Genomic DNA, 22,504 nt, shown 5'->3' on the forward strand with positions numbered 1-22,504 from the left:
ATTAGATTAAAGGTTATGCTGACGCCGTGCCATTGAAAGTTGAAACGCTCGTCTTACGCAATCCCAACAATCTTGTCAGCTCTGATGTAACCAGAGAGGGAGATGGAATTCTAATTTCACTCAACTTTTCATTTCCTTGTGTCCCAGAGCCAGGCTTCAGAGGAATCTGCAGCAGTAACATTTTAGTTCTGCAGGTCTTGGCACACTGAGCATCTCTGTCAGTTTGGCGTGTTTGCTTTGATGCTCTCGTGTCCAACCATCTCTTTATCTCTGTGGGACCATAATTCAGTCCAGTTGTAACAGGACTCCCCCACCCCCCCTTCCTGACCCAGATCCACATCCTCAGCCATTCTTGGCATCTGCTGTTGAGGAGAAGATAGAACAGCTGGGGTAGCGCCCGCCCACAGGGAGAAAAAAAAAAAGCCCACATCACCTCCTCTACGCTTTATGCCCCGTTAAGCCCTGCTCTGGGTCTGTGTTGTGAGCAGCCAGGGTTATTAATACCCCTGTGAGTAAGTCTTACAGGAAGAGCCAGGTTAGCACGCCCATTGGTCAGTGCCTCTCATGCAGAGAGGAGCGGCGTGACCCCGAACCAAGTGGCACATACCAGCCCTCTCTGGGACTTTCAGTTTCCACAAACTGCTCTGGCTTCTTTTCATACAGGAAACAACACTAACACTCTTTGCTAAAGCTGAGAACCAATCAAGTGCGTATTTTTCACCTGGTAGATTGTTGGAGAGGTGAAAGGTCATGGTGAAACTGGGGCAAAGGTTGTGTCTTGGGAATCCATAGTTATTCCCCCAGTGTGATTTGCTGCCACCCAGTGGATATAAACCAGAAACAAAAGTTCACATAAGGCTCTGAATGGATTTAGCCACTTGTATTTTATTGGCCTAGGTGTGGTACATGGCACAGTCACGTTCCAGTAAACACAGGAAAGACTAGAACTACATCTCTACCAGAACTTGGTGGAACAAATGTGGCATCCTTCTCACCTACAGAATGAGCTTTACACAGAACGCAGGCAGAATTACAGTGTAAATGTAAGGCTGGGTGTAAATTTCAGTTGATGCAGTAAAATTTCCATGCGACACGTCTGACCTTCCACTATGGTGGAAATAAGATGTCAGTTTAAGAAGGTAACATCTTCAATTAGCCATCCAGGAAGATAATCAGTGCCAGTTTAAGAAAATGATTTTTCTTTTTTCATAAATTTTTCTCATGACATCTTTTTGACCGATTTTCATATAACATACAATACATTTATCTCAATTTTACTTCTTAACCTCAAAATTAAATTTGATCTCAATTTAGCATTTAAAAAAATGTCACTGGAGCTTTAGACACACATGTTTTCCAGTATCCTGATGTAGTTTTTTTCTTCAGTTCAAGTCAATTTGATTTATGCTTTTTTTCCCCTTTTTTTTTTTTAATATCAAAACTTTTTTCTGTTGTGGCATTTTTGTAATTTCTTTCTTTTTTAAATTTACCTTTACTACTACATCCCATGTCCTGCTCTACTACATAAATGTATTTTTATTCTGTTACCAGGTGGTTGCCAAGCAACACGATGATATTGCATATCAAAATATTCACAACTATAACATCTGATGTAAATGAGATGCTACTGTTGTGAAACTGAAATGATACAATGCTTGTATAAAGTGAGATAGGTGCATAAACACAAAGTGTGTCCTTTTAGTTGGTCAGTAGGTAGTTGTGTAATGTGATTACACCATAGTATCTGATATAGGTAAGAACTTATAGGGGCCTAAGATGTACCTGTGTGCCAAGTTTGGTTGATTAACTCCTGATTGTGTAGGAGTTGGTGGACAGACAGAAACTATGTATTTTACAATAAGATACATGTTTGTCATTGCTATGAAATATTTTCTGAAATACAAATGACTTTTTCTTTTCCCACTGGCATGAGTGGACTTCCATACTTTTCTCCTGTTGCCTTCTGTAGAAATCCCCACCTGTCCGTCTTTAAAGAAACACTGAGGAAAGTCAAAGTGCATTTCTAATGAGCCGAGATGGGTCCACAGTTCTGCTGTTTTTGTGGACTGGATGCAGCTGAACAAACACACAGTGGGCCGAGTGAAAGGAGATGTGGTTGACGGTGATCCATACATAGTCACCTGAGTTAAGCAGGGGCGGGTGGGCTGACAAGTGCTGGGGTTGAGGAGCGAGTCTCTGTCCTCTTCATCGGGTTTAATGCTGGTCTATTTAGCAGCTCCACTGCCTTTTTCCCCCATTAGCTTCTTTATGTTGTTCGGATTTGAGCGTAGCGTGTTTTAGACCTGCAGAGGTAAAGAAAGAAAAAAGTGCTTAGTTATTGAGTGAGACACCAGGGTGTGTGTAACACTGTAAATGTACCTGGGTGTCTTTTCTGAACTCTGTCTGACTTGAGAGGAGCTCCTAAATTGCACTTCAAGTCTGGAGTAGATCCCCCCTGCAGGCTGTAACACACACACACACACACACACACACACACACACACACACACACACACACACACACACACACACACACACACACACACACACACACACACACACACACACACACACACACACACACACACACACACACACACACACAGAGAGAGAGAGAGTCCGGAAGAAAAACAATCCAACATGAGGCAGCTGCAAAAACAAGGACAGCAGGTCTGACAGCTCAGCACCAATCTTGACCACATGATGTGAAGAAAGACAATAAATCCTGGTCAAAGTCACATTTCCTGCACCCTGACAATCAATCTCATTTTAGGTGTACAGTAAATAAACAGCCACCTCTTTAGTATCCTTGGATTTACTCTGTTCCTGGTCTCCAAACCTCATCTTTGTCAGGTAGCCAATGATCTCCACCATGCGGCGCTGGTCTGGTTAACATGCAAAGAAAGTGGTTAATGCAAGACTGAAAGAACGTAGTCTGACTCAGTGGCTTAAAATAGAAAAGCATCAATGAGTCCTCCTTTACCTTCCTCTCGCTGAGCGTCCTGGTTGTAGCGCATAGAGCGAGAGCTGTCCCACTTACTCTTCTGGACGCTTACTCTACAACACACACAAACACCCACAGAGCGAGCACCAGTTAACTTCAAACAGCAAACACGAGAAATAGATTATACGTTTTTTCAATCAATGTTATTGATCCAGATTTACAGCAGAGAAATTCGTTCAGATTATGTTGTTATATCAGGTTGGTGCCGTACACTTTCAGCCCCACATGGAACAAACAGGCACTGAAAAGGAGCAGCTTCCCCTTAACCACAGACTATTTCCCAGGGTGAGTACCCAGCTTAAGGGGACTATCTCCAGTTAAGTGTGAGAACAGGCAGCCAAGGACAATGTCCTGACCTGATTCTCCACACCTTACCTGTAACTCCTAAGTCAAAATAACTTGTGCCTGTGACGACAACCAATCAGGACACAGAGCGCCTTCCCACATGCAGTAAACATGGCGCAAACGCAGACTGAAGGAGAAACATTTCAAAACAAAACACCGCAACACACCTCTGACCAGTTGCTGTTGACATTCTTGCTACCAGAAGTCAGATCCTGCTAACTTCCACATGAAGATGGCAAAATGATTACTGACTGGGACTAATGTGTCTCAGAACAGTCACTATATCAACTTAAAATTAAACTTTATTCATATAGTACCACATCCCAACAACAGTGGCCTCAGGACACTTTATACTGTAAGGCATATCCTACAATAATACAGAGAAAACGCCAACAATCAAATGACCCCCTTCAAGTAAGCACCTGGTGACAGTGGGAAGAAAGAAATTCCCTTTTAACAGGAAGAAAACTCCGGCAGAACCAGGCTCAGGGAGGGGCGGGGCCATCAGCCACCACCGGCTGGGCATGAGGCAGGAGAGAAGAAACTGTGGAGGACAGCTTAGATTGATAATAACTAAGAATTAAATGCAGAGGGGTGTATAAACACAGAGAGTGCAAAGAGGCGAGTAAAGTAGAAACAGTGCATCATGAGAAACCCCAAGAGCCTAAGCCTATTGCAGGGTAACTAAGGTAGGATTCTGGGTCACTTGATCCAGCCCTGACCATAAGCCTTATCAAAAAAGAAAGTTCTAATGTTAAAACCAGACTGGTTGGGCTGAAGGTCGGAGGTGGGTTTTGTGTCGCTATTTCCCTCACTGCCGGATTTCAAAAATGTCAGTTTTGATTTTTGTGAAGGAGTCTGAAGCCACTGACTGGCATGCAGTCTGTTGATGTCTGTTTTCAAATTGATTTGGATCACTTGGAAACTCGGCTGAGAAACTACAAAAACATTACCTGGTACCAAGTACTACCACTAGAGCAGGGCGATATGACCAAAAATATTTATCACGATATATATTTGAAAATTTGCAATAACGATATAACTGACGATATAATTGACACTAGACAAAATACTTTACAACTCCACAACTTTATTAGTGGAAAAAAACATCAATGTATTTTCACTTAAACAAGCAGCTGTTTTTTATGTGCATTAAAGTTATATAAAAATTTAACAGTGCAAAATTTCTTGCTGACAGTTTAACCAAAAGGCATTTCCAGTGGAAACTGGCCGACATATCCTCAGCATAACCATGTATAATATCCACAAAACTTAAAAGAGCTTATACACACACAATACGGTAATATTATGTTGAAGCACAGTACGCATCACTCTGCGAGGCTCCGCCTACGATAGCCGTAATGCTCCGACAATCCATCAAGCGGTGCGGCGTCGTAGCTCAGCAAAGTCGTACTAAAACATTTGACAGATTTTCGAGCGCCGTGTACATAAAATCGTTTCGAGGTCAGTAAACACAACCAGAAAAATCAAAGGATTGATTTTAAGTGTGCAGTATTTTCCAAAAAACACGGTAATAACGACGGCCCGCTAGCATGCGCTACCAAAAATAGTGCTTTGTTGTGTATCTGACGGACGAAAGCTAAACCAGTTCCACACTGAATTTGCAGCATTTTTACAAACAGTTCTGGTTCATCCGTTTCATTCAACGATCGCTTTCGCCCTCATTCTCCGTCGCTGCCATGCTTTTTCCGCCATGTGCGTATGAAAACAAAGGCACTGCGCATGTGCGTTTTACCCAAATTCTATCGCGGTATTCCATTTTCTTATCGTTGCCCAACATTATACCAGTATTACTGTGAACGGTATGATATGGCCTTAACTACCACCTAATGGAAAACCCTAAAAGCTGAGCTCAGGGGATCCACTGGTTTCTACCCAGGACTGGTTTACCTGTTGTAACTGTTTACCATCACCAGAGGGCACCAGCTGGTCTATGGGCTACTATCGTTCTCTGTGGCTCTTCTGCCACAGACAAGATCCGAGTCATGCTAGACAAAGAAATTTTTAATTGAAGTGAAGTCTGGATAGCTTGAATACCCATAATGCTTTATTCCTTCTAGCCAAATATGCAAACAAACACAGATGTGGCAACATGAATTCTGTTTCAGTCGGAGCCACGCCCAGTTTTAAAACACCAAGACTGTAAAGGCAATGACACACCCCTCACAACAGGACTTCAACAACAAGTTACTGAGAACATGGTGGCTTCATCCATCTTTTCTATACAGTCTATGAATGTGATTAATACAAAGTGCTGAACCCTTATATTAGCTCCAGCTACATTTTAAAGAATTAAACTTCAATGCACAGCTACTGCTTAGCAAATTTGTAAGTAGGATAAACATGTAGATCTACTCACGTGAAAGGCGTGTTGTCCCTGGTCTGTGACTGAGGGAGGAAAAAAAGCACATTCTGAAGACAAAATAATGAATGTTGTAAAATTGAAGTAAAAAAGATAAGCAACAATTATGACAGAATATCTAAAAGGAAGTATAAGTCAGTGTGTGAGATCTTTTTATGGACACACAATAAGATATTGTGGAGTATCAATAATAAATCCAGCTTTTTCCTGTAGGATGTCTACTAATATCAGATATGCACCAAAATGCTACAAAGTCAGTTCTGTATCCATATTTAGGGCATTTCAGTTATTTATAAGACCCAGCTAAAAACAATTCATCCTGTTGTAGGTTACAGATAAGATGTGTCAGATATTTGGGTTGAACTCTGCCGTGTTTGACTCCACTAAGGAGCCGCAGTGAAATATTCATGAAACTGCTGACTCACTTTCTCAGATTTTTCTTTGCGTTGGAAGTTTGGCGAGGACAGCTGTTTTTTCAGAGGTCTGTGAGCCTTTTTGGCCTTCTTAGCAGCTGGAAAACAGAAAAACAGGATGAGATGTAGTGAAGGACTGCAGCGCCATCTGCAGGCTGAAAAGAGAAATGCCTTCAGTTTCCATTCTTAAGCTGTGAGGACTGACAATGAAATGTTAAAAATAGATGAGGTGGTGGAGATGAGGGTGGAACAGCGGTGATGTGCTATGAATAGATCGTGTTTCGTCAAGTGTCCTCATTTTGCTTTAATCACTTAGAGGCGCTCGGTGACGAGAGGATTGCAGGACTGTCGGGTTAAAGGAAATGAGTAAGCATAACATTATGCGATCATTAGTCAGAGCACATGGTAACATGAAGCCATCACGTGATTAAAACCAGTCAGTGATGAAAATAGGATGACTTTGGGTTTTTCAGCTCTCACACTGCCAACATCAAAAGCTACTTCTGATAAGCTGCCAGTTCAGCCCAGTATGTAACAGCCATGTATGTAAAGTTTCAGCATCTTGTGTTCTAAGCTGTCAGTCAAACCTGTTTTGAAGACGAATAGGTGTGCCACTTTTTTCTGTCCAGCGATTCGTATTAAAAACTTAACGTCTGAATTGCTCCTCCTATTTCTAAGTTCTAACAATATCTCTTCTTAAGCTCTTTATTAAGACCAGAGTAAACTAAATGGATGAATGGACACTAGAAACAATGCTCAGAGAGTAAAGTATCTCTTATTTTATGATGAGCCTCATCTATTTGAACGACGCAGTGTCTGTTTTGTAAATCATCAGCCTTTTACATCTGAGAGGAAACAGTCAGCTTGAGGCTTCAGAAAGAGTCATCCCTACAGCTGCAACACCCAATACCAGTATACCTGGGACTTCTGATCCTCTCAGAAGTACTACCTGATGCAGCTAGTTTTGGGTACTATGATCACCAAGCATTTAAAAAAATCTATTAGAGGATAATAAAGTGTTTTCACTAACTTGGCCAAAAAGAAAAACATATTTTAGCATATAAATTAGCACTCTCTTCTAAACAAGTCCTTCAACATGCTGATGTTAAAAATATAATAAAAGGCATCTATCAAATTGTTAAAAGTACTAATTACAGTGTATTTTAATTGTTTCTAGTACTTTAATTCTAGCAGTGTTTTGTTTACGTAAAAGACAAAATATGTAAAACAATTAATAATGAATGAGTCTGTTTAATGAAAACACTTTACGAAAGAGAGAAAAAAATATCCAGCTGTAACTATAGCATGCATCAGCTCAGTAGTTGAGATCACAGCTCACTGCGAGGAAAGTCTTTATGCTGATACACAAATGAGCCTCGAAACTGCAACTAAACTGTCACTGCGAGGCAGAGCTGTGGTGGTAATAAGGACAATGAAACCTCTGCACAAGCATTTTCCTGACAGGAACAGATCCATTATTACTATTAATATAAGATTATTTCATGTATCACAGATTATCATCACATATTATTGTTACTTCCTACATCCACCTATGAAAGTACTAAAGAAGAAGCTGAAGGCTCCAAGATAAGCTCTTTGTCTATAGAAAGGATGTAGCCCTGAATTTATGAGACAGGTAAAGATACCAAAATACAAAAAAAATGTTTTTTTAAAAAGCTACATGAAAATGTAAATGTAACACATGTATAAAATATATAGAATTAAAAAAAAACATAAGAATACAATAAAAAAAGTTAATAAACATAAAGATCTATAAAAATATGTACAAAAAACAAAATATGTACTGAACTCCTGCTTTAAACATGTTTCCCAATGAAGGTAAATCAGATGTTGTCCTGACTGTGTGACTAAATTTTGTGCTGAACGCATCAAAATCAGATTTTACTTCATACACCTTTTTCAGGGTGACATTCAAGCAATTTGTAAGCACTAACAATCTCCATTTTCAAGCTTTTCCAGCACATTACCAAAAAAGGATGACTATTTCACTTCGCATCACCTCAGTCAGATCATGAGAAAGGCCAAATTAATAAGTCTTCTCATCAGATATTTATGCTTCTTTCTTACGTGACACAAAAAAATAGGAGACAGATCTTGGCTTGTGTTGTTTTTTAAGTTGATTCATTCAAAACTAACTGTAAGATGCTTAACTACATTGCAGTCTGTGTTGCTGAAGTCCTAAATTATCACCTTTAAAGTGTTTGTGCTAATAACATCATGTACAGTAAGACAGGCACATAGAACAGCACTGACTGGGAGAAGCTTTGAACAGTTGACATACTCGGTTCAATTCAACATATAAGACTTGAATGCACAAGCATCTTTCAAAAACCTATTAAATCTATCATCTGTGATATTATTATATACAATTATAATGTATTGTTCATCTCCCTTAAACAAACAGGCAGCCTTAAGGTATGAAATATTCATTTGTCTACTGTTTCAGTGGCTGATAGTGTCCCACAGGCCTTAATGTGAGTTTGAGGCAATTATGTTTAAGTTGTTTAACGATAAACAGATTTTGAATGAAAGCGAGGGAACTTCGGTAGCATAAAAAAGTCTATATTCTTTGTGTCCATATGGATCAGCCATATTACCATTATTTCCCCGTAAGGTTGCCAAAAGCACCAAGTTAATACTTGAAAAAACTGCAGCAATACACAAAAATATAATCAATATTCTATTTATTCGGTGACAACGCCGCTTTTAGCCTTTAATCAGAAAGCCTTAAGTTGGCTAGTTAAGCATCGGGCTAACGTTTAAAGCGTTCACTTTGGGGAAGTAACTCGCAATACTGCTACTGCTGTGTAGTCTTGGTTAAATTCACAGCATATTACATAAATTACCCTGCAATAACTAACTGTTATAATAGCGGCACCGTATTGCATCACACTGAGTACATTTCAATCATTTATCCCGGAGTTTGCTAGCTAGCAAAATAATAAAAACAATTCCAAAATTAGCATGTGTAACGTACACACTCGAGAAAATTATTTACTAGCACTTACGCAAACTCCCCCATTGTGAAAACGTACAAATCCATCTTGCAGACTCCTTGTATTTTTCGTTTTCCAGCAAACACTCATTAAAACGGCAACACCGGACACGTTAGTGCACTCACCCCCGACTGTTCGGGGAGGGAGGGGGTCACACATTGAAGAGACAACGTGCAGAGCTACAAGGCAGCCGAGGCAGAGAAATGTTGGTTTTAGACTTCTGTATCTGATAAGAAAACTATTCAAAATCAGATAGTGATTTATGGTGAATGAAATACGGTTACAGTTTCACGAAGTTTTAAGCACCAAATCCAAGATTCTTCATTACTTTATACAGAAAAGCTGGACATGGTATGCAGAAAAAACAACAACAAAACAAATACAAATAAACGAAAAAAAGTTTTGTAACTGTCAGTTTCCTTTTAAAATTCTTAGTGTGAACAACATTACACAAACAACCACGTGTGTGCGCATGCGCGCATATATTAGAACGCTTTGATTCCTTGTGATGCGGCAACTTTGCTTTGATCCTTTCTGACGTGGCAACTTTGCTTTGATCCCAAAACACATAAATAGGAGCGCCCACCTATTGTACTTTATCGCTTAACGGACATTGACCTGACAGCAACAAAAACCCTTTCGAGAAGTTTTGAGAGCATTTTATGACAGAAACCAAACCAAGTTCAGTTTTGTTTCTCACCAATTCACAAAACAAGCAGACACGTTACACCATGTCAGCCAACCCATCCTTTGGCTCAGATGAGCTTGAAATAAGTCGTGGATCAGAAAAATTCAACTGCAGTTTCCAAAACTCAGTTGACTTTCCACAAAAAGAACATGTCAACACCTCAGCAAACCCATCTTCCTCTGAAATATCATCTTCCTCTGAAGATGATTCTGAAATATCATCTTCCTGTGAAGGTGATTCTGAAATATCATCTTCCTCAGAAGGTGATCTTGAAATACCTGAAGGGACCATTTTGGGAGATCACCACGTGGTAGAGGCTTTCCTTGGGGAAGGAGGCTTTGGTGTTGTGACCAAATGTCGCAATACAAAAAACAACCAAACTGTGGCTATCAAAGTCAACAAGGGTAACCCTAAAATTCAGCAACAGGCAAAACTGGAAATTTTCATCCTGGAGCAGCTGCGACGCTTGGATCCAGACAGGTGCAACATTGTTGAATGGAACGGCTATTTCCTCGATGGAGAGCGTATTTGCTTAAATTTCGAACTCCTCGACCAAAGCCTGTGGGACTACATAGGGGACCGGAAAAACCAGGGTCTCCCAATAAGAGAACTCAGTCCCATTTTGCATCAGCTCGCAAATGCTCTGTTCCACCTGGGTTCTGTGGGAATAGTGCATGCTGACCTCAAATCTGGAAACATAATGGTTGTGAATCGCCATGAGTCTCCCGTCAAAGTCAAAGTTATAGACTTTGGCCTCGCACATCCCGCTTCTGCACTGATTCCTGGTCACCGTCTGGGGACGGTTGGTTATTGTGCACCCGAGGTTATGCTTGGCATTCCATGTGATGAAGCAATTGACATGTGGGCTCTGGGGCTGGTAGCTGTGGAGCTTGCTACAGGGGTGCCTCTCTATCCTGGGGAAGACAATTATGATGTTTTGAGATTCATAACTGAAACCCAGGGTCAGCTACCAGATCATCTCCTAGATTCTGGCTTCTACACTGATTGGTATTTCATCGAAGATAACTACAACGAACAGCGCTGGACATTTAAGACCAAAGAACAATTTCAATACGAGACAGATTATCAATCCAAGGAAACTCGATATATAAAGCTTAAGTGTCTCGATGACCTCGAAAAACTAATGAAGGTTAGGCGAGGACCTGAAAATGGCCAACAATTACTTGTCAGGCTAATCAAACAGATGTTGGCCTTGGATGCAAATCAGCGCATAACACCCTCAGAGGTTCTGAAGCATCCCTTTTTCAACACTGGCCTCTCAGGGAGAGCCCCCTGCACTGACATGAATAGCACAGGGGGAGAAAACCTTGTGCTCTCTCAGCAGCCTTCAAACTGGGAAAGTCATGGATCGCAAAAATTCAACTGCAGTTTCCAAATCTCAGTTGAATTTCAGCAAAAAGGACACGTCAACACCTCAGCAAACCCATCTTCCTCTGAAGATGATTCTGAAATATCATCTTCCTCTGAAGATGATTCTGAAATATCATCTTCCTGTGAAGGTGATTCTGAAATATCATCTTCCTCAGAAGGTGATCTTGAAATACCTGAAGGGACCATTTTGGGAGATCACCACGTGGTAGAGGCTTTCCTTGGGGAAGGAGGCTTTGGTGTTGTGACCAAATGTCGCAATACAAAAAACAACCAAACTGTGGCTATCAAAGTCAACAAGGGTAACCCTAAAATTCAGCAACAGGCAAAACTGGAAATTTTCATCCTGGAGCAGCTGCGATGCTTGGATCCAGACAGGTGCAACATTGTTGAATGGAACGGCTATTTCCTCGATGGAGAGCGTATCTGCTTAAATTTCGAACTCCTCGACCAAAGCCTGTGGGACTACATAGGGGACCGGAAAAACCAGGGTCTCCCAATAAGAGAACTCAGTCCCATTTTGCATCAGCTCGCAAATGCTCTGTTCCACCTGGGTTCTGTGGGAATAGTGCATGCTGACCTCAAATCTGGAAACATAATGGTTGTGAATCGCCATGAGTCTCCCGTCAAAGTCAAAGTTATAGACTTTGGCCTCGCACGTCCCGCTTTTGCACTGATTCCTGGTCACAGTCTGGGGACGGTTGGTTATTGTGCACCCGAGGTTATGCTTGGCATTCCATGTGATGAAGCAATTGACATGTGGGCTCTGGGGCTGGTAGCTGTGGAGCTTGCTACAGGGGTGCCTCTCTATCCTGGGGAAGACAATTATGATGTTTTGAGATTCATAACTGAAACCCAGGGTCAGCTACCAGATCATCTCCTAGATTCTGGCTTCTACACTGATTGGTATTTCATCGAAGATAACTACAACAAACAGCGCTGGACATTTAAGACCAAAGAACAATTTCAATACGAGACAGATTATCAATCCAAGGAAACTCGATATATAAAACTTAAGTGTCTCGATGACCTCGAAAAACTAATGAAGGTTAGGCGAGGACCTGAAAATGGCCAACAATTACTTGTCAGGCTAATCAAACAGATGTTGGCCTTGGATGCAAATCAGCGCATAACACCCTCAGAGGTTCTGAAGCATCCCTTTTTTCAACCCTGGCCTCTCTAGGAGACCATCCTGCACCAACATGAATAGCACAGGGGTATAAAAACCTTGTGCTTTCTCAGCAATCATCTGATTGTCTGGGTGTCCAAAACTCTAGGGAAGCTAGCAATTCTTGTGAACAAAAGCCCAAAGTAATAACAACAACAAAAACAACCAATGAATATGGTCTTAAACTTAGGCACAATTGGGCTTAAAATCTATTCACTAATCACTCAATATTCAAAGCAGAGCAGCAGTCAACTTACCATCACATCAGTCCTTCGATCAGACCTACAACAAATGTCTTCCTTCTCTCACCCCAACCGGTCGCAGCAGATGGCCGCCCCTCCCTGAGCCTGGTTCTGCTGGAGGTTTCTTCCTTTTAAAAGGGAGTTTTTCCTCCCCACTGTCGCCAAAGTGCTTGCTCATAGGGGGTCATATGATTGTTGGGTTCTCTGTATGTATTATTGTACCATACAATAATACCATCTACCATCTACCATACAATAATACATACAGCCTTGAAGTGACTAATGGTGTGATTTGCTGCTATATCAATAAAATTGAATTGAATTCAAGATGAATTTGGAACTAATTGGAAATAAACTGGATATTAATTAATTAATTTGAGCATCAAATAATTGTTGTTTGTAATTCTTTATAAATATAGTGCTACTCTTTTACTGTTTAAATTGCTACTGTTTAAAACTGACTCGTTTATTCATTCACTTGAGCATAAAAACACACACACACAGACACACACACACACATATACCAGTCAGTGCTTACATACTAGGTCTTTGCCCTACTTTTTCATGCTCACTGGTACAAATGCCTGTTACTAGAGCTAAATGCTCTCAGTGTACTCTCACAGTTATCGAACTGTACAAATGCATACAAAATAACGCTCACGTAAACATAATTGTGCACTAGTTTGCCCTTATTGCTGCAGTTTGTTTTAAATCACTTTGAATAAAGCTCAGCTTCTGTCAGTCTCTCTTTCTTACACACACACACACACACACACACACACACACACACACACACACACACACACACACACACACACACACACACACTTTTTAAGCACTTTCAAGGCTCCCCTTCAGCCGTATGAAATAGAGAATGAGATCCTGCTGATGCAAGAAAACAAGAATAAATTCTCCACCTTGCTTCTTAGAGAGTTCCTCTTCATCCCCAACCTCGTCTTCAGTGACCTCTGACCCTGTGGTGTACTCCTCATCCTCTGACAGAAGAGACTGCTGTCTCTGAAAGGGCAAAGGTCAAGGCTTTTAGACACACACTTCTTTCTCGTCTAAAGCAACATTTGCAGGTTCCTCATTTGTAATTTTCAATCATTTTAAAAAAGTAAGCAGATATCATGAAAAAAGAGTGTCCTACCAGCTGAAGACTCCAGTTTTTCAAAAGGGAAAACTGGTTAAAGACACAAAGTAGACACAGTAAGAACACAGAAAGGCTGAGGGCAGACAGACAGAAGCACACAGAGAAATGGGAAGTGTGCGACTTACGGTGCTGCCATCTCCTCTCAGAGATCTGAGGACTGTTGGCTCCAAGAGAACGTCACAGTCCTGAACTTTTTCTGCACTGGACTGGCTCTCCTCAGCACTGACACACACACAGGAACATTTGCAATTAGTGCATCGATAACACACATAATGAAAAAGAACATTGTGAAAGAATCCTCACACACTCACCCCTCTGCCGATGGAGAGTTTGACACACACACAGCATCTCTGTGCAGCAGCAGGTCATTGAGGACTCGGGTCTGGGCTGAAGTCTCCTCGTCACAGTTCTCCTCATCGGGCACATTCACTATGTGATCCCGCGTCTTACAGCCCTGCACACACACACAAACACGAGCAAACTGGATCAGGATTTCTTCTGCAGGGTAAATTTGGGTGTTTGTCAATTTTACCCACCAATCAGAGAGATGTCAAACAAACTCTGCTGCAGCCAGAATGAGACTGCTTGCACAGTGTTTAATTAACATGCACCACGTCACAGGTGCACGCAAATGAGACGAAAACTGTCTTTAGCCTGTAACCACAAAACTGTGGGGGCCAACATTGGAAACCTGAGGGATGTGGCCTTGGAAGTGTTTGCTGAGCTAATATCACATCTGTACACAGACTGAGTCTGCTTAATTTCTGTTCCATATTTAATCCTTACTCTCAGGTTATTCTCCAGATTTTGCATTAAAATTGTCTTGAAGTCCCAAGTTTTCACTGATTCTTCCAATGGTAATTTGGTAAATTGTAGAAATATTTTTATACTGTATTCTACTCTGCTGCTGAGACTCTTTCTACATTGGAAAACGCATCTACTAGCACACAGGACACACACCAAGCATTTCTGTTCAATCAATCAGACTAATTTCACTTTGATCTACCGACAAAATGAAGCAATTTCCACATTTTATTTATTAGGCTTTGGGGCAGTAACCTTTGAGCCTTTATAGGGCGCTATAGTTTAGATCTTTATATGACTTATGACAGGGTTAATGTTTAAATGGATCCAGTTTAAAGTTTCAGAGATCTGATGTGCAACCATGTGTAGCATTCTGCTACAAAGTTCTTAATAACATTCTGGGGAAAAGTCACATGACCTGTGAACCACCACTTTTAGATCAGTCAGATGCTACCAACACCACCAAGTCCAGATTATAGAACGATATCCTGGTCATGTTGAACCAGCTGTATGCTACAGCAATGCAGCAGAAGCAGCATCAGCTCAGTGTGAAAGAGTACTGCTCCACTTCATAGTGGTTTTAATATGAACTCAGAGGCTTAAGGGGGTAAATTATTTTCCACTAACATATACTACTACAGTGGTGGATGCTCGCATTAAGCATTTCATTTTCAAATAACTATGTCAACGCATGTACGAGAAATTCCCGTGAGCCAGAAGTTCAGGCTTAAGCCTGATCTACACACTCAATTCAAGTAGTCTTTCTCCTACTCTTGCCTCTGAATGATGTCAGTGCTGTTTTTGAGGGGCAGCCACTCAGAAGAAGGTTGCCGTAAAGGACAGAGGATGGCAGAACAGCTTGTTTTAGACGAAGATGAACTAAGGAGCTGTACAAGTATATCGGTATCGGATAAATATGGATTAAGTGAGATATGCCTATAACTGACTTATGCCTATCTATATGTCCTCACATTTACTTGCCCTGTTTTATCAATAAAATGTGTGTTAAATGAACTCCAAGTGTGAAGGTGCCCTAAGAAAGTAAAGGCAGTATTAATGCATTAAGCATTACCTTGCACCTAGAATAGGTAAGTGTGTGTGTGTGTGTGTGTGTGTGTGTGTGTGTGTGTGTGTGTGTGTGTGTGTGTGTGTGTGTGTGTGTGTGTGTGTGTGCACATGCATACCTTTGGTATCCCAGTGGGGTCAAAGCGGAGAACCCGCTGGTTGCAGCACGGATATATTCCTGCACCGTGCCAGCCTCTCTCTGTACCCATGCCAGGGTACAGGACGCTGTCTGGGTGGTACTTGCACTGCGTCAGCTCTGCACATACAAACACCTACACACACACACACACATACAAATGATTTTTAAAAGTATATCCTGCACGCACTCTTACTCTGTTCACTTTCTCTTTATTATTCATTTTGCTCATTTGTGCAACACACACACTATAACACTCCAACCTGCTGGCATCGGAAGCAGGTGAGGTAGTTGATGGTACCCCAGATTCTCCAGTAAACCAAGACCCAGGACTTGAGCTCCTCATACAGGCCTGTGATGTATTCGTGCACATCCCAACTCTTCTGTCTGCACACACACACACACACACACACACACACACACACACACACACACACACACACACACACTGTGATCAGGAACTCAGCCAATCAAGTAAAAGGTTAAAGTAAAAGGTTTAAAACAGCCATTAAAACATGCTGCTATACCTGGTGTGTGTATAGATGATTTCTCCACGAGCGTCAATATTGATTTTGCCCGGAACACAAGAAATTTTCCTCTCTGTGTCTTTGGTCAACAGCTTAAGGCACAGACCACACCTGGGATGAAATGCAAGGATGACAAAGAATATAAATTAAATTAGCAGAGAATATTCACATGCTCGCTACACATGTCAGAGCATAAAAAGAAACACAATGCAAAAATAAAAAGCTTATACTCACCTGTACAGAGTTGAGGCATTTCCTGGTGAATCTCTGTTCTGGTAGTTTGGGTCAAAGAGACGCTCAATTTTTTTTTGAAACAGTTTGCTTTGAGGGTGAAAGACAAGAAAGGATCAAACTTGAGCTGATATTGCATATATCTTAATAAAAGGTTATAAAAGTATAAGCCACTGTTGCTTTAGTAAAATTATACCAGGTGCTTTTGTGACAGTAGCCTTTGTGCTTGTGCTTCAGTTATTTAATGCAACACATGCAATATTTCTTTTATTGGTGTTATATGGAGAAACTGTAACCTGACAAAACTTCAGCGTAGGAATCATGTAAAAAAGTCTGACACTTCCTAGATCTTTAGACTGAACTGGCTAAAAAGAGAAGTCACTGCATTGTTCTCTACATCGAATCTGTGGAGCTTAAAGAGACCATCTGTCTGCAGCTGAACTGCTGCAGCCATCATAGTGTTACTGACAGAACTTTTAACTTCTCTGTGATCATTGAGAATTCAAGGAAATATACTATTACACTGGCAGATGCTCATACCAAAAGCTCAGGCTTCAGTCAGCGCTGAATGAGTTTAAGTTTTGGTTCGTGGTTATTTAATTAACATCTTTCTTTGCCTGTGGTCTTCATTTGTCTCAGCTATAGTTACTTTTTTACACTTCTCCCTGTGCATCTTTTGTAGATTTATTCCCAGTCTTTTCCTACTTTTTTCCTGTCCCACCTGTTCCTACCTGTGTCCCATTTCCCTACAAAGTCTCAGTGCATATATTTGTCTCCATCCCCTGTCTCCATGTTGTTCCTGGTGTTGCTTATCTGCATTTGAGTCCTCATTTTGAACTGAAACACAACTGCATTTAATGGCAGAAGAAGATGTTCTCTGCGGTTCGAACCTTCTGTTTGCTATGTGCAACAAATCAGAAGCAGTTAGCACAAATGGAGGGGTAAGAAGCTAAAATGGCTTGTTTTAGATTAAGACTAACCCTAACTGAGGGTCCACGCCGAGGCCCGGCGTTAAAAATGGATTATTTTGAAATGCAAATGATGCAAAGCTGATTCACAGCTTTGTCCAAATATTTGTATTCACAGAGACCCAGAATACAAATACGGTGCCGAGAATAAGCAAAGCAGCTCGCCCCTCTTACCTTTTAAACTTGTCTTTTTTGTCCCTGATGTCGTCGGCCTCATTGTGGCTGAAGAGTTCAGCGATCCGTGTGGCCAGGTTGCTGTTTATGCAGTTCATGTTGCAGGGAGTAGCCACAATGGCACTCATGTGCTTGTGGCAGTACTGGATGCACTCCTCCACCTGAGCCAGACGCATATACAGAGCACTCATCAAACAAAAATGGGAAATGTCCTTTCAACAATGCTCCGTCCAAACCATGTCAACACTTCTTTAGCAGTTCTAGCTCTTCTGAGTAGTGGTGAGAAAACACTGCTACCGTAACTGCACGGGGGCAAAAGAACATCTGCACTTTCATGCAACACTAACTTAACAAAGCTCTGTGTGTAGGCCTCTTGTTTTTTTGTGGATTAGGAGCAATTACCCATTGTTACCTTTGAACTATCATTCTACACACTGCCTGCGCCTTACTGGGCAAATGTGAGACTTTTGCACCTTTGCTGTAACATTTTTTTTGGATATATCTAAGAAAATGTGTTCACAGCTGAAAAACAAAAGGCCCGATGCACATCACCACACCTTGCGTCACATGTCACAACACTTACTAACGTGTCCATCTTCAAGAACTCGGAGGAGATCAGGATTGAGATCACATTGCTGGGCTCTGTAACCGACAAATACCACATGACCAACCAAGCAAACCCCACGAACGACAAACAAGACAGAACACGCAGCCAGTGACGCACCAAACACACACCACGTTTAGTGACCAATAAATCAAGCGCCACAGGTGGTGTAAATGACAGCTCAGGGATGTGTAATAATGTTGATTGTTTTCTGTTCTTGTTTCTTTTTACCAAGTCGGGGTTTGTCCTTGTTTCCCTCTCCTGCTGAGTTCCTCCTGACGTAGTTCATAAGCCAGTCAAAGATCTGCACGTCACAGTGGACTGAGATGTCAACTTCCTCCCACCTCTGGGGGTCCACAGATAAATATTCAGCAAAGTAACGCATCTCCTTGACCAGAAGATCTCTGGGACAAGTGAAGTCCTGCTTCAGGTTCTTGGTCTCATCGCACACATGGATGACCATGTTGGGACTGTAGGGAAAAGCCAAAATAATATTCAATCATATTCATCCACAGGGTGTGTGTGATTAACGCTGAAAACATTTCCACTTTAAGATGGAGTCATGTTTATAGATTCAATTTTCAAAGGATGTGTGAGGAATCTCTCTTAGCTCGGTTCACTGTGGTATGAAAAGATATCTCCCAGCGTACTCTCGTGGTTTCTGAGGTTTTTCATCCTCCTCTGCTGACACTCCTTTCTCTTTCTTCTCCACAGCAGCACTTCTTTCTGTGGACTTCAACTTGGACCCTGTACACAAAAACGTTGGAAAAAACAAAACAAAAGTAAGGTTGTCATGCAGCATGAGAACAAAAATCATACTACACCCCTCTAATTTATTAGAGTCTTTCAATTATGTGTTTCATAGGGGCCTCGGAGCACTTCCGCAAGCTAAATAGCTGTACTGGAACTTACACCATCATGTAACCCATAAAAGAAATCTCTTATTCAAAAAATGTTTATGTGTTTGTGTTTATGTTAGTTGAAGTTTTCAATTTAGAGAAAAAAAGGATTAAACTTAAAATATAACCTGTGATTAGAGTAGAATGACATTTAAACTGCTTATAGTAATTCCAATCGATTATACTGTAACACATAAAATCACATCCAGAATAAGTATCTGGATGATTTTTGTATTTTTGACTCTATACACCATCTGATTGGTTCTGTAACTCAAGCTAGCAGGTCTAATTAAAATGCAGACTTAAGTTACAGAGGGTTTAACAACAGGATCACATTCATTGTTTAGGAATTGGAGCTATTTTTATACATTTATACATTTTTGGTTACTTTTGAGAGACACTCAGAAGTAACTGGACAGCATTCCTCATTATTTGATGACAGTTCAAGAAAGATATATGGCTTCCCATGTCTTTGGACTGTGGAAGGAAGCCAGCATAAAATAGGAAAATATATAAAGACCAAAAGTGGTCAAATTATATAAATAGGTTTCATAATTTCATATTTACTCAGCACTTTCTAGTAGTATGTAACAAGACAATAAATTATGTTATTATTATACTTATGTTTGCCTATTACGCTCATTTCCTGTGGTGCGTTTTTATTCTTTAATTTCACGGTGCAGCCCCCGAGTTTATCCACTGTCTGAAAGATTATTGGTTGCCTCTTGCAAACAGAAGGTTTGAACAGCAGGTGGGTGGGGCTTCTGTGCTCACAGCCAGAACTGTGTGCCTGAGATGACCAAACTTAGTATATCCTCCCTCACTGACATCATGCAGAGCCAAAAGTGTAGGAAACTGTGTGAAACAGCATATTTCGAGCAGTCTGAAGCCTGAGCTTGTGGTTCCCAGGGTTTAAACGCACACATACAGCTCTTGCTCCCCATGTACAATGAACTGTGTACTGTCCACTGTGAAGTTTGAAAGACATGAGTAAAGCTATCGATAAAACCAGTTCCTGCTGATTAAACTTATTGAAGGTTTTATCTGTGGGTGAAAGCAACTGACCTGTAACTTTGCTGCTGCTGCTCTGGCCGCTTCCTCTCTCCACTATGTCCCGAGTGTCCAACAGTGTGGAGAGGAGGTCTGACGGGGAGCTGCTTCCTTCTATCAGGGCATTGCATTGGTTATCCACATGAGGAAACCCCCCCATGCTCTTCAGCTCCTCAAACCGACGGGCACACTGCAACACAATTGCATCAGAGCCACAGAATTATTTCTCATTAAAAATTCAGGTCTCTTGTTACTAAAGCATGGAACGAACTATGGGCGGGATGGGATGGATGGAGAGGCAGGATGGATGAAGGGGTTCTAGTTACCCAGTGATCCAGTTACCTCCTTAGGAGTAAAGCCTGGTACTAGCTTGGCCACATTGTCCCAGTTTATGGGCTGGGGCACACCCCACAGGGAGCCCAGCACCATGTCCAAAACCAGGACGTTGTTGTCGTAGGGAAAGTTGTTGTTATCCGAACAGAAGCGACTCATCTCTACACACACAGAGGGCAGGAAACAATAGGCAGCAAGTCAACAATAAATTCCTTCATCTGTTTGATCATCATAGCCAAATTAGAGCTGAAATCACTGTGCAGTTAGCACCCATTTTAATTGCCTTTAAGCATTCTGCGCATAGTCAGCACATAGATTAATACAAGAGTGGCGTGATTGGCATTTTTTTTGTAGCAGTATTCAGACGTGTTATTGCAGTTGGATAAAAGCTGTGTTTAAGTCTATTAGTCCTTACACTAATTGCTCTGTACCGTCTGTCTGAGGGCAACAGGTCAAACAGGGAGTAACCAGGATGTGAGTTATCTTTTATGATGTTTTGGGCCTTTTTAAGACAGCGGGTGTTGTGTAGATCTTCCAAAACTGAATGCTTTCAGGTTTTGGACTATTTGTGAGGTAAGTAGAGTGGGCCAATAGCGTCTGAGGGACCGTTTTGTAGCCCAGATAATAAATTGCTGGATAAAAGGAATGGACCAGTTGTGAAACTGTGCACCACTGCATAAAATAATAAATTTGGCCAACTACTGAGACAAATGTTGTTTCTTTCTTTAGTATGATTTGGTTGTTATGCCTCAGAAACACATTTTCATTGAGAAAAAAAATGAAGTTTATTGTAAAAGACTTTGCTTGGCGGCTGAACTTGCCATTCACTACTATTCAAAGTTCCTGTGTTTTGTTTTTCTGTTATTAAATGCATCACAGGTTAGAGCATACTGGTGACTATGTATGAGCTGAAAGAGGAGACTGATCATTCATGTACTGTACATGATACGGGTAGATGCTGTACGTTTATGGGATGCCGTAGAGGCACAGATTAGGGTAGGCCGAGTGCCTCTGCCCTCCTGCTGAATCAACATCAGATGCTTTCAGGTCACATTAAAATCCTCAGATTTCCTAGGACACACATCCAACAACAGAAATGACACTTACTGTTCTGGTCTGTGAGATAATCCTCACCGTCGTCTCGTACAATCTAATAAGCGGGTAAATGTTTCATCTCATTGTGCGTGTGGATGATGCTGATGCTGCGGTGTTCTCCTACCGGCTAATGCTAGCTAAGTTTGCGGGACGGGACAGATCTGCTGCCTTCAGGTACTCCCTGTAAATATCAAACGACGATCACTAGTGATGTGGTCCGTCCTATTGCGTCATACCTTCTGGTGGGATTTACACCGACGTATTTAGCTCTCTCTCTCAACGCGTTTGAGCACGGTGGCTATGCGATGACATTTAAACCAAAGGCGAAAGTGAACTAGAACATCAAAAATGTGCCTTCAGGCTCAACTCTGCCTCAGTAATTCCGATAGCCATGGAAGGTAGCATTAGCTTCTAGCTAGCATACAGTTAGCTGAGCAAGTGGCTACTTAAATTGCCGTATGTATGTCATTAAGCCGACAACACAGAAAATGCTATCGGCAGGTTACACTATCAAAATACTACATAAAAATCTACCCCCAGAACACTTTCGATTAACAAAACGCGTTTATTCGGTCTGTATCTGCAACGGTGACTCGTCACTGTTGGCGCAGTGCAGCAGGCGTCCTGTTGCTTGGAGACAGTGGTCGCAAATCAAGTGCTTCTGCCATAAAGTCAGACTTAAAAACAAATTAAATGAAATTATATTATACTAATATGTCATTTAAATTAGCATAAACTAAACAGTTAGGTCCAAGTTTTGAAATTGAAAATCTTGACAAAATTTCTAACATTGTCACTTGATACCTTATAGCACAAT

The 22,504-nt window shown here is 41.2% G+C and overlaps 2 protein-coding genes across 3 annotated transcripts; one reads left to right on the top strand and one right to left on the bottom strand.

Annotated features, from left to right (window-relative positions):
- Positions 1 to 411: 411 nt before the first annotated feature.
- On the bottom strand, positions 412 to 22,391 carry sanbr (SANT and BTB domain regulator of CSR). 2 transcript variants are annotated; one of them, XM_086258336.1, is made up of 21 exons: positions 21,700 to 22,391; positions 20,602 to 20,753; positions 20,275 to 20,449; positions 18,961 to 19,057; positions 18,542 to 18,780; positions 18,290 to 18,348; positions 17,707 to 17,867; positions 16,568 to 16,654; positions 16,334 to 16,444; positions 16,070 to 16,193; positions 15,790 to 15,942; positions 14,113 to 14,255; positions 13,927 to 14,023; positions 13,799 to 13,831; positions 13,566 to 13,665; positions 6,157 to 6,242; positions 5,729 to 5,781; positions 2,983 to 3,056; positions 2,796 to 2,884; positions 2,380 to 2,462; positions 412 to 2,303 (listed from the first exon to the last, which is right to left on the bottom strand). In XM_086258336.1, exons 2-21 carry the CDS (start codon positions 20,749 to 20,751, stop codon positions 2,267 to 2,269), a joined length of 2,151 nt encoding a protein of 716 aa, XP_086114462.1. In that variant the 5' UTR covers positions 20,752 to 20,753; positions 21,700 to 22,391; the 3' UTR covers positions 412 to 2,266. The 2 variants fall into 2 exon arrangements, with proteins under 2 accessions (XP_086114462.1, XP_086114463.1); XM_086258337.1 differs by having other exon boundaries at positions 415 to 2,303; positions 5,729 to 5,757.
- Positions 9,750 to 13,422, top strand: LOC147315490 (uncharacterized). Its single transcript, XM_086258335.1, has one exon. The coding sequence runs from the start codon at positions 9,824 to 9,826 to the stop codon at positions 12,419 to 12,421; it is 2,598 nt and encodes an 865-aa protein (XP_086114461.1). The 5' UTR covers positions 9,750 to 9,823; the 3' UTR covers positions 12,422 to 13,422.
- Positions 22,392 to 22,504: the final 113 nt, after the last annotated feature.

The sequence above is a fragment of the Aulonocara sp. 'chitande type north' Nkhata Bay genome, linkage group LG13, assembly GCF_057382095.1.
Source record: "Aulonocara sp. 'chitande type north' Nkhata Bay isolate Kocher_YH1m ecotype deep benthic linkage group LG13, A_spYH_male_GT1.1, whole genome shotgun sequence".
Lineage (NCBI taxonomy): Eukaryota > Metazoa > Chordata > Actinopteri > Cichliformes > Cichlidae > Aulonocara > Aulonocara sp. 'chitande type north' Nkhata Bay.

Coding starts and splice junctions, on each gene's coding strand:
- LOC147315490 (XM_086258335.1), top strand. CDS start 9,824: ATGACAGAAACCAAACCAAGTTCAGTTTTGTTTCTCACCAATTCACAA.
- sanbr (XM_086258336.1), bottom strand. CDS start 20,751: ATGAGTCGCTTCTGTTCGGATAACAACAACTTTCCCTACGACAACAAC. Junction 5,782..6,156: donor GCAAAGAAAAATCTGAGAAA/GTGAGTCAGCAG, acceptor TTTTGTCTTCAG/AATGTGCTTTTTTTCCTCCC. Junction 2,885..2,982: donor GGACGCTCAGCGAGAGGAAG/GTAAAGGAGGAC, acceptor CATGTTAACCAG/ACCAGCGCCGCATGGTGGAG.